The sequence below is a fragment of the Phyllostomus hastatus genome, unplaced genomic scaffold (assembly GCF_019186645.2).
Source record: "Phyllostomus hastatus isolate PE091 unplaced genomic scaffold, TTU_PhHast_1.1 phas_scaffold_93, whole genome shotgun sequence".
In the NCBI taxonomy this organism is placed as follows: Eukaryota; Metazoa; Chordata; class Mammalia; order Chiroptera; family Phyllostomidae; genus Phyllostomus; species Phyllostomus hastatus.
In genome coordinates, this window is record NW_025334042.1 from 39,132,431 (window position 1) to 39,144,553 (window position 12,123).

The following is a 12,123-nucleotide window of genomic DNA, read 5'->3' on the forward strand; positions in this document are numbered from 1 at the left end:
GAATATCCAGCCAAATAAGTAAAAGATAACCATGGATTTTAAATTATTCTGTTAATATGGAATTTGTCAGTTGCTGAGCTGTTGAATAGTTAAATGAAATATTGTACCAGTCATTTTGAAATTTCCAGTTTAACTTTGAAGCCCTGCTATAAATAGTACAGTAAATGTTATATCATTGCAATAATCACATTATTTCAACAAACACTTATTAAGCATTGACAGTGTTGCAAATAATTCTGTGAGCCAGGGGGCAGATGAAGAGATCAACATGATAAGGACCCGTTATGGAACAGTTTTGGGGGAAGATAAAACATATTAACTGCTGGAATAGGAAAAAAGGCATTAAGTTTATTCAGTAAGCTACAAATATTTAATAGGACTCGAGGCAGGGGAGTGTAAGAAAAAATCAGCAAAGGGAACAAAAAAGGGCAAGAATAAAGTTGGGAACTTCTGAAAATACCATACAACATTTCCTAATTTAAAAAATATACATTCTCCCTCAAGGCTGTGAATTAGGCTCGTTCAAATGTTAGGGATCTATATTAAAGCCAGAGTGTTTTTTCACCCCCAGCCTCATACCCTTTTTTACCAGAAATGCAGACCGAAAGAGGGAGGCTAATCATCAAATTCACGCTTTCATTTTTTCTACTGTCATGGCTCATGCCGCTTTGATGGAGGGGCAAAAACGTTTAGTTGCTTCATTCTGCCTTTCCACCACTAAAGAAACAGTGACTTACTTCAGTCACATGCTTATTTGGGACTATTTTGTCCAGCAATACAAATTGAGTGAGAAGTCTAGGCAATGATCTAGTTCATTAATTTGAATTAAGCAGTCTGTTCATTATAAGTGAGAATAATTTGTTAGCACTGGTAGTGACTGAAAAAGCAGAAGGGATAACCATTTTTAAAGAATTAACACTGATAATGGACTATAAACCATCTTTATTTGAAATCCTCTGAAAGCTAGCAAATATGGCCACATGATTTTAAGTTTCTCAGATTAAAAATACCCTTTTAGCTGCTGGGGTTTTGCAGGACTTACCCACGTTGAAAAGTTCAGGCAGTGTAACAGATGATTTTGTAAACACCAAGGAAAATTTGAATGGGGGACATGCTACAGGAAATGCCACAAGTTTTGAATGTCTAAAATACAGATCTAATGTGTAGTTAGCTCTGTAAGCGTTTCTTCCTTACAACTTTACAAGACCAAACTGTATCCTCACCTCTACTCACAAAATGCAGTCCTATAAACAAACGTTCCTCCTTTCTAATTTTTTTCCCTTCACTACTAACCTCAGTGTAGTGACCACCTGTTGCTTATGTCAAAATTACAAATAGCCACTTGGTTTTCTGTTTAAAAATAGCAGACTATTTACATTCCTTTGTATTCATTCTCCTCCCCTCTTTCTTCCCCTCCCTCATCTGCAGTTTCTGAAGTGAGCAAATCCATTTTAGAAACTCAAAAAAGACATTGCATTTATTTGTGGGACAAAATAGACAGCCTAGAAATGGCACATATTGATTGTTGAAGGTTGTCTAACAGTGTAGTCAGTTCAGTTGACTCTGGCAGATGAATGTCAAGGCTGCTACTCTCATTCCCTCCATCCCAAAGACCTGGAGACGTACAGAAAAAGAGACTGAAGAGAGGGAAGTTTTGAAATGTGTTATAACTCTTAGCCTAGCTTGTAGAAATGCTAGCTTATTTAAAGAAAAATTGTCCCAAGTGTTCATCCTCATGAAAAGGGTTAAATTCAGTCATATGTCCACCAAACATTCATTGAGTGCCGTCTATATCTATATAGATATGGACATATAGGTATATACACATACATGTATACATATATGTAGATATATATATAAAACTTTTATTCATAAAAGTTCCATCATGGCAGAGATTCTGTCTCACTGTGGCCAAAGCCAAACTTACTATCCTGTTGTTCTTTTTTTCTAATATCTTATTCTGGGTCCTCCACCCTGGAGAGTTGCACTGCCATTTTCCAAGTCTGCTAAGCCACAGCCAAACCATATTTGACTCTTCTGCCTTGTTCACCTAGCTACAATTACTTGATTGTAGCAGTTTAGACAGCTGCTTCTAGTAGACCTACTTACAGTCCTCTGCTATTTTAAATCTAATGGGCATCACACCCATTCATAACTTTAAAAACAACTCTTATATGTAGACTATGGAACTCACTCATTCTATTTCATCCTTTATACTGTCTCCCAAATTCTGTTGCTTAAGCACAGCTCTCATCATTTTATTTCTAGTTGTCAGGGATTTTTCCAAGCTACCCAGGATCCTCCATAACCTAGTCTCACCCATTTTTTTTATAAAGCCCTTTCCCACTACAATATCCCCAGAGGATTCTGGGCACCAGCCAGATTAAACTGATTGAACTTCCAGGTTCTTTAGTCTTCTGTGCTTACTCTTCTGTTCCCTTAGCTAGAATGCACTACTTCTTATCTGTTTGGTTGAGGCCCTCCTTATGCTTAAGGTTTAGCATAAATGCCACCTCCTAAAAAATATTACCAATCTCCAATGTATGGCTCAGTTGGTCATTCCTCTGTGTCTCCATAGGAGTTTGCTTTAGCTGTTCTACAAAGCTGACATTCTGTACAACACTTTACATTCAGCTTGGGCCCATATTTATTACATACCCATGTTTCTCTTCGTTTTGGGACTATAAGCTGTTAAAGTTTTTGTTAATTGGTTGCTGGAGAGGGATAATTATAATGATAAATAATAACCTTAATTTAGAATAAACATGGTGGGCTTTGAGCTTGGAGGCATGTGAAGTTTATTTTTGCACTTCTCTCTGTTCTAGGGACCTCCAGGAACTTGACGATAGCACCCAGCTCCCTCTGCTTTGCCACTTCTCAGAGACAGCTGAAGGCCTCACCACCATTAGGGCATTTAGGTGAGTACCTATGTTTCCATTTTGTTAAGTAGGCAATTACATCATCACAAATATTTATTTATAAATAACTGACAACTGTTACCATTTTTTGGATGTCCACCATGTATGCATGACAGTGTCTTAAATTAGAAGAAAATGAGGCAATAAGTGATCAGAGATAGTGTTTAATCATCTGAAATTTTAACTAGGATAAAGAAAGAATGAAATACCGCATTGGAAAGATAACTAGCTGTATGATTTAGATGAGGCTTTTAAATTCCCTAGTTTCAGTGCCCTCATTTGTGAAGTAGGGAAGTCAGTTTCATTTCTTAGGATCACTGAACTAACTGATATAATGCATGTGACCAGTGATAAGCAAAGAAGCACCCAACAAATAAGTTAAAATGCATTTATTAATAATAATAAAATAACTATCATATTAGAATTATTTTAGGACTTAATTAATCAGTTTTTAATGTTGTGAAACAGAGTAATAACCCAAGCTTTTGATAAAGAGTGTTTACTCAACAGTCAAAAAATAAAAAACCTTTCCTCGTTTTCCCTGTTTCAGTAAATCAGAAAAGTGGCATCACTGAATATTTTATTTAATCTGAAAAATTGACATCTCAAAGTATTATATCTTTCTGCAACCCTAAATGCAAATGGATATTGATTTCAGAGATTTTTCTAACCTGAGAAATTATATTTGTGTAATTTATATAAATTATGTATATTTATATAATTTCTTCTATTTTTTATAAGTATTCATATATTTATATATTATGTATATTTATATATTATGTAACATATATTTATATGTTATATAAGTATTCATATATTCATATATTTATATTTATGAATTCATAGATTTATGTGTGTGTGTGTGTGTGTGTGTATCTGCACAGAATTCCCACATAATTCTACATAGGTTTCATCATGAAGCATCCATATTGCCTGTAGTTGTGTGTCTTCCCATCAGAGTGTGCAGACTTTTACTGGTGATGGCAAAACTATTTCTTGACATTGAATATGGATATTAACAAAAAATTTATATTCTAATAGTAGCCGTCAATGACCAAGTGTACTCATAAGTACACTGTATTAAAGGTTACATTTTTCACCAGACAAGCCCTTTTGAGTTATTTTTTTGAGTGTCAAAGTACGTGCTAAGTACTGCCCTTACTGTGGTTATATAAAGACTACAGAGACTTGGCCTTTTGCTGCCACCCCAGATAAATGCCGTAAAGAGAAAGGGTGGGGTGGCATGGGGGCGGGGACAGGCCATCACTGGATTCAGGCAACCTGATGGGATCAGCTTTTTGCTGGATGTGGATCAGCAAGAAGGTGGTGGGTTGAGTATATAACAGCCTCTGTTTTCTCCCTGAAGAATAAGGTGAGATTTTTTCTGAGAGTGAGGAGGGCTAGAATCAGGTAAATCATCTTGAAGTTTAGAATGAAAGAGAAACTTAACCAGGAGTCATTGTTTAGATTTTTCATTTACCTTCTTCAGTAGATACATGAACAGAATTTAGCATGACTATTCCTAATTTTACATCAGCAAAATTCCAGGTAGCTGTTAGAAGAACACAATACAGTGCCTGTTAACCTTCAGGCCTTGAATTATGATTGGAAAGAACAAAAGATGTCCCAACTTTTATGTAAAAGTACCTGCACCATACTAGTCCAGATTTAGATCTTCCCAGGTTCATTTTTTTAAAGTAAATATTAAATACCGCAGATATCAGCATTGTTAAACCAAAGGAAGTTTTAAAATGTGGGGATGGTCCTGTCACCATGAGTACAACTCTGATAGAATCTTTAAGTTCAGTACTTGTGGTGAAGAATCAAACACATTCTTTTCCGTCCATTTCTTCCCTTTTTTCAAGCTACCCAGTGTCCCGAGAGCCCTCAGCTCTTTTGGAAAGTTAGTATTTGCTGATTAGACTGCCTCTCCTCCCCTGCCTTCAGAGTTCGTGGTGTACTCATGCGCAGCAGTCAACTCCCTCAAGAAGTTTTACCACGAAAGTATCACAGTTAAATTAGACTGAGATTTCAGTGACCTTTCCTATTATTTTTTGTCTGACAGAATAAAGGTCTAAGAATGTTCAGAAGATGAGCTGGATGTGGATGAAAAGATACAGAGTGTGTCAAAGTTTCCATTAGGAAAACAGAAGGTTTCTTGCCAAATAGAAACACACAGAAAGAATGTTCATTGCATTTCCACCCCTCCCCTCTCACTGCTGCTTCAGACTGTTGCCAACTCCATTTACAAACTCTTGAAGAGTGTATCTGAAACAATATCCCTAAACTAAAGAAGGAGTAAGAAGAGTCCCAGATGAAACACTTTCTCAGAATTAAGTGTTTAATGTTCATCTCCAACGTAGTCCACTGGCCTTAGTCTTACTGGCCACATTTCCAGTCTATCCATCACCATTCCTGTAAGGAAAGGACCTTTCCTCAAGCCCTGAAAATGTTGTTTTCTTATTTCTGTGCCTTTTCTCATGTTGCTCCCCCTGCTTCCAATGCTTTGTCCTCCCTTGTTCACCTGAAAAATACAACTCATCCCTCGAAACTTCACTCAGACAGCCCTCCCAGTCCTCCGTGAAACCTTGCTTGCTTCTTCTCCTCTCCCACCCTCCACCCCAGTCCCCGCCATCCCAATCCTCTGGACCGTGGGAATCATCCCCTTCTTTTATGTTCATGTAGCGTTTTGTACGTAGGGCCCTTCTAACAACCTCCAGGTTGTCTTGTCCTTGCTTATTAATGCCTCATTTACCTCCCTCACAAAGAGTGTGCTCCTCAAGGACAGAAGTCAGAAGTTATGTGAGCTGGCTTGTTCATATGTATATTCTGATGTGTCACTTATAGTTGGTGCTCACCAAATGTTTCTGAACAAATGAGTGAAAATCTCCCTACCTCTGCAAGTTCAGGAAGAATGGCCCTTATATGGATATCTCTCTTTACAGTTCATATTCACTATCTCAGTCAATCTTATGATCCTGTGAACCACCCTACCTTTTGAGTATCCATTCTATTCATCTCTAGAGTGGTAATCATGAGGGTAGGCACGTTCCTGGGATGGCTCAGGCCTGCCTCGGTGTGTTGCCGCTCAGCACAGGTCCTCTGTGCCTGGCATTTGGGTCAAGACTGCATAACTCAAAGTGAGGTAATTATTTGGCTCTGACTGCAGAATCCTTTGATTGTTTTAGATCAGATGTTACTGTCTGACTCAATTATCTGATTTATCTGGTTTGGCACGTTGGAGTGGTCAGGTCAATTGGATAGATATCAAGTATCTGCTTTATATTGGCCTGTATGGATGATTTCATGGGCCAAGTGAACGCCCCACCCAGATTCTTCAGTCTTCGGCATAGGAGTGGTTTGTTATCAAGTTTTACAAATTGATTTGAACATCTGGGGGGACCTGGGGCAGGCAATCTTTTATCAACCAAGAATCACAGGCAAACTGTCAGATGAAGTTTGGCTCTTCCTCGCAAACATGATGCATAGACAGGAGGTCGCTGTAAGACCAGCTATGGTGGCAGAGAGTGAATGAACCACATTTTGATTTGGCATTTCCTCCAACCTTCAATGTGTCACTTAGAGTTGGCTCTTGCTAAATGTTTCTGAATGGATTAAACCAGTTTGTTTGATTATATCATCCATCTTTCCATTGTTTCTGTTATTCAGGGAAAATATTTTAAAAATGGAAAGAGTCTATTTTTGTGATTTAACAAAGATTCATCACCAGGTAGCTCAAGTTGCTGTGAGAGTAGCTCATATGTTCAAATGGATACAATTTTTAGTAGCTGTTTCCTTTATAACAAAAGTTACACAGGATTGAGTCTGATCATGTTAGTCACCAGGAATGACCTTGATTTGGTCAAGGATTAATCTCTAAACTGTACATGTCATAACATCCTATAAGTACACAGGGTACAGGTTCTTCCTATGCAATGGCCATCCTTACAAATAGTTTAGAACTTTGAGGCATAGGTATCTTACTTAAACTGCATATTTCCTCTGAGAACATCAGACATCTCCAAGACCCCATTTGTTTTTCGTGTCATCCCAGTTTCCTTTTTTGGTTCCCTCAAACACCAGGCAAAAGGAGAAATTTAAAATTATGTATTTGCTTGATACGAATGCATAGATTCCCATCTTCCCCAGTTCTCATCCAGCACCTCCCACCCTGACTCTAACTGTGCTATTTGGAAAAGTAAAATAAGTGCAATAAAAAGAAGGTTGGGATTTTTGCATTTTTGTACAACTTATTTTGGTTTGTGTAAAACCCTTGCAACATAGGCCATACCTTGTTTCCATGGCTACAATTATTATGTGGAAATTTATGAAATGATCACTAATAGGACTTGGTCATTAGAAAGATTCCTTTTCATAGCAGGGGTCTGAGAAATGAAGGAAACACTGGACCACACAGTCTCTACCGAGAATATCACAGAGCAGTAGCAGCTGGCCTTTATTTTGAAATAGGAGTCATTCCCTAGTCATCTCATCCCATTAGTTTGTCACTCAGTTGAGTAAATAGTGTAGTAGTAAGTGTGACTATATTTTTTCTGTTTTCTATTACTTCTCCTGTTTTGTGGTTAACATGAGAATATTTTTGTTTTCTGCAGGCACGAAACCAGATTTAAGCAACGTATGCTGGAACTGACGGACACAAACAACATTGCCTACTTATTTCTCTCAGCTGCCAACAGATGGCTAGAGGTCAGAACGGTACGTTCATTTCATGATTTCGAAATGGAAACCAAACAGAAAAGAGCCCTGATACAAAGAGGGAGGCAGTTGTAAAAATTAGTCTGCCACTGAGATTCAGCACTAACTTTGCATTTTCTGGACTTTAAAAATAGATCAGGTTTGTTTATGTTGCAGATGAAATTTGTCACAATGTTTTAGCTAATGGCAAGACAAATAGCCCCAGAAGCAAAATTTCATCCTGTGTTCATTAGTCTTTAGATTACATAAGTTAATGGAATGGCAAATATTTGTATAACTTCAATTTTTTTTCCAAAAGAGCAAGTTTGACAAGTGAACAGATGTACTCATTTCCTTCACTCAGCTTGACAGGCCTGGAAGAGATGGCACCTTTTTATGTTTTAAATCAGTGGAGGATCATGTTAACACAAAATGTAAAAAACTCTAATTAATCATCTATTGCTTCCGTCTGCCATATGAAGTGGGAGAACAGGCACAAGCATTGGCATTTACAGACTTGGTCTGGCAAGTTAATTAATTTTATTTGAGTTCTAGTTCCTCATCTATAAAATAGGAATAATAATATGTACCTCATGGGGATATTAGGATTAAAATAGTAATAGAAATCCCCTAGTTCACTGAGTAGCAAATGCGCTCAACAAATGTCTTGGAAAGGATTGGAGGGATGAATGAATGAAAATAGTACCTGTCCTGAAAGTGATTCATAAGCCAGCCAACAGGAGTATGGAGTAGGAAATAGATGAGACTCAAGTTTCAGAAGGGAAGGAAATGTACAGTTGATACTAGAACAGCATGTCTTTGAACTGCATGGGTGGATTTTTTTCAATAAATACTATAAGTGTATTTTCTTATGATTTTTAAATTGCATTTTATTTTATTTAGCTTACTTTACTGTAAGAACACAGTATATACTACATGTACAAAATATGTGTCAACTGACTTCATGTTATTTGTAAGGCTCCTTCCAGTCAACAGTAGATTATTAGTAGTGAAGTTTCGGGGGAGTCAAAAGTTACACATATTTTTCAACTCTGCAGAGGAGGGTTGGCACCCCTAACCCCTGTGATGTGCAGGGGTCAACCATAGTTTGCAAACTGGTCTGTGTATCTGAAGTTCAAATAAGCTATTTTGGTGGTAATGATTTGTCTATAATCTTTTTAAAAAATAATTATCTATTAGTTTGTAAAAAGGAAAAGGAGGTTTATCTGCATTATTGTAAGAATCTCATTTCCACCTGCTGGTTAAGCAGCCCTATCACATGCAGGCTTTTTTTAAAGCTCAACAGACAAATGGTAAATGGTAAAGGGAATTTGATAAAGTTGAAATGAAGGAGCCAAAGTTAAAATCTGAGCTGTTGATGGATGAATACAGACTGATATGGAATCTTGGATCCCTCTGTTAAATTTAGTTTTCATGATTTCTCACTAGTTTACAGAGATTCTCTACCACTGTATTAGTCATTATGTGGAAACAATTCAGAACATAATGCTATTATATTTCTCAAATTTTAGATTGAAGCATTTGTTGTTGATAAGAAGTTCCTTTCAGGTAGCTGTGGGGTTGGGCAAATGTCTTCTGAATTCCCTGAAGATAACATAGAGGTAGATGAAGTGCTCCTTAGGATTTATAACAAAACCAAAACATTATTTCTAGATCCTGGCCAGATCCTACATCTTTGCTTAAAACTTCTGTTTATTTGTTTAAATCTATTTTCTCTAAGAAAGAAATCATATCTGAATAATAGAATTAATGATGAAATAGCTTAATGAAAGATCTCAAATTCATAAGGGAAATGTGTAAGTAGCTACCTTTATATGTAATTTCCCTAAACTTGGAGATCAAGTATGTTTTTAGGGGGCAAGTGTGTTTGCTTTGGACTAGAGGTGAGTGTCTGACTTGAGTCCTGTTTCTGCTCTTCAGCACTTCCTACTGTCAGGTTAATGGACAAGCGTTTAACAAGGATCTTCAAGCAAACCATATGTTCTGCTCTCATAGCCAGAATGCAGAATATTACGGCCTTCAGGCTGCCAAGAAAGGAAAGGTCAGGAAAAGTTAGAACGACAGCCAGATTCAGAATGAGTTAGTTTAGTTTGACTTACAACCCACAACTCTAACCCCCACAGGAAAAAGCAGTCAGACCTACCTGAATGTGAAAGAATTGTAGTCCCACTAGTAGAAACCTAAAGAAAATATTGATATTTCAACAAGAAGAGCACAATCTGTCATTCATTCTGTTACTGGTATTATGGTTTTTCTTTGTTTTCTATATATTATACTCTTTTCAAGATTTGCTGGCTAGTTTCATTACCAGAACTCTCCTTTAAACTAATACCAAAAAAAAAAAAGCTTTGCTTCTATTTCTGATGAATAAAGGTGAATTTTGGTAAGAAACTTGTTGATTTGTTGCAAAGTTTTGGGCATATCTGCTGACAGAAATCAAGGTCCCAAGTCCTTTGTGTATCACTTGTCCACTCCCACATTGTATTTGTGTGTCAGTAAGTTCATGCAGGTAAGAGCACGGGCACACACATGCACAAACCTCCAGGGCACCCGAGATACAACTTAAAGCCACTCAGACTCTCTCTCTTTCTCTTCTGCTGAGTGCATTGAGAGTTTTCAATAGAACGAGAATAATTGGAATATTAGAATATTAAAATATTTACTTGGATATAAATCCTATAATCCAGGAACATATGCCATCACAGGAGTGCTGAATCAGTAGGTGAGTCCTGTTAGGAAAGAACCTTTCTCCCAAGTACACATGCATAAATTATCTCATTACGACTTTGTGGTTCCTGTGGACATGGTCATATCACTGGAGATACAATTTCAGTTTGAAATAAATGAATCTTGTGTCAGAAATATGAATGCTGAGATACAGGACCTTAGAGACTCGGGTGTGAACTGCTTTCTGACCCCCACAGCTGGGCATAGTCTGCCTTGTAAGTTGTTGTTTTAAAAAAATAAATAATGAAAACTTTTATTTGGCCCCATGAATCTGCATTGATCTTATCCACAATATTAGCACAGCCCCATTTGCCAGTACATTAACAAAAATATCTGCTTATAGCAAATATTCTTGGAGTTGCCAGAGCACAACTAAAATGGCACGAGGAGCGCAGAGGCATTGGACATACATCAGAAGAGGCAGGGCTTTCTGACACGGATCTGGGGATTGCACCAACTCTAACTCATAGACTCATCACCTTAATGAAGGAAAGGAGAAAACTTATTATAGCTTTCTGTGGCTGTTTTTCTCTTCATTCCCAATTCTAACTTTCCAGAGCAATACCACTGAGTTCAATGGACAGAAAAATCTCAAGGAGAAGAGAGGAAGGGAAAGCAGAGTAAAGATACCTCTTGTTGAATTTAGGAAGACCCCAGAAACCCATCTAATTTTCATTTATGATCTAATTTATTTATTTATTTTTAACACATGGCTTTCACTTCTGTTCCGGCCCTGTTAAGTAAGAGTAAGGACAGTCACAAGCTATCCCCTTTCTCTGGATACATAGTTTTCCCTATGGAATATTTAGCCCTTCCCACCATGTTTATTTTGAATTGGGGAAAAAAAATAAAGGTCAAAACACATTCAAATCAAAACCGCACAAGAGTGAGGAGAATAAAATAATTTGGCGTGTTGGAAAGTAGCTAGACTGTGACCACCCAGGTTGCTCTGGCAACAGACAGGAGTGTTTTTCCTCTGGGTGCCAAGTGAAGTGGGTCCCAGTTGTGTGTAGTGTGTCACTACGTCCTAACCTTTAAATGCTGCTTACGTTCTTTTCTTCGGCACAGAGTTTTCTCTTCATCCCTCTGCACTAAACAGTTCCAGTTCTTTGGCATTGGTGTTTCCATTTGCAAAAATTGTGTAACTCTATCTAATGGCTGTCTTTCCAAGGCTTTGTCTTGCTGTGTGGCGAGAGGATAAAAGAAAATTCACATCAGGAAGCCAAAAACAAAGTCTTCGGAATCAACAGGCTAAAGTGAAATAGTCTTCAGGGTGAGCTTGCACAAGTCTAGCACAAGAGTTTGTTTTGTGAAACAGCATACAGCCTTCTCCTGTGCTCCTAAGTCCGTGATAAACAGGTGTGCCCAGATGCTGTAATTGTGAGGACCTAATGTAGTCTTCCAGGCACTCAGCAGTAGCAGAGTCTTCTGAGGGCTATGTGAAGGAAAGAGACTATGTTGCTGTTAAGTATCTACAAGTCTGTTCTACCCGATAAAATGTTCTGTGAGAGGGCTCTCACTGACAGTGGGTGATTCACATATGGAGCAACTTCTATTTTCTAAATTGAATCTCATTCTCTCATTCTATTGTACTGTTTTGAGCACAGGTGTCTTTTTCCCCCCCATTGAATTGATTGGTTAGGATGTGAAAAGCCTTAGCAGTAGAATAAATGTTGCTAGTGATCCCTAAGTATTTGCTCTCCTGTGTGTGAGTTTTTCAGACCATCTGCTTCCCTTTTTTAAATCTATTGCCTTTAAGCCA

At 37.7% G+C, this 12,123-nt stretch overlaps 1 protein-coding gene across 4 annotated transcripts in view; it reads left to right on the forward strand.

Annotated features, from left to right (window-relative positions):
* The window catches only part of ABCC9 (ATP binding cassette subfamily C member 9), a 114,847-nt gene that overhangs the window by 79,733 nt on the left and 22,991 nt on the right, over positions 1-12,123 (forward strand). For all 4 annotated transcript variants that reach the window (XM_045829307.1, XM_045829308.1, XM_045829310.1 and 1 more), the window contains 2 exons: positions 2,826-2,918; positions 7,532-7,634. In XM_045829307.1, the coding sequence (XP_045685263.1) occupies positions 2,826-2,918; positions 7,532-7,634 (196 nt within the window). The remainder of the gene's footprint in view (positions 1-2,825; positions 2,919-7,531; positions 7,635-12,123) is intronic.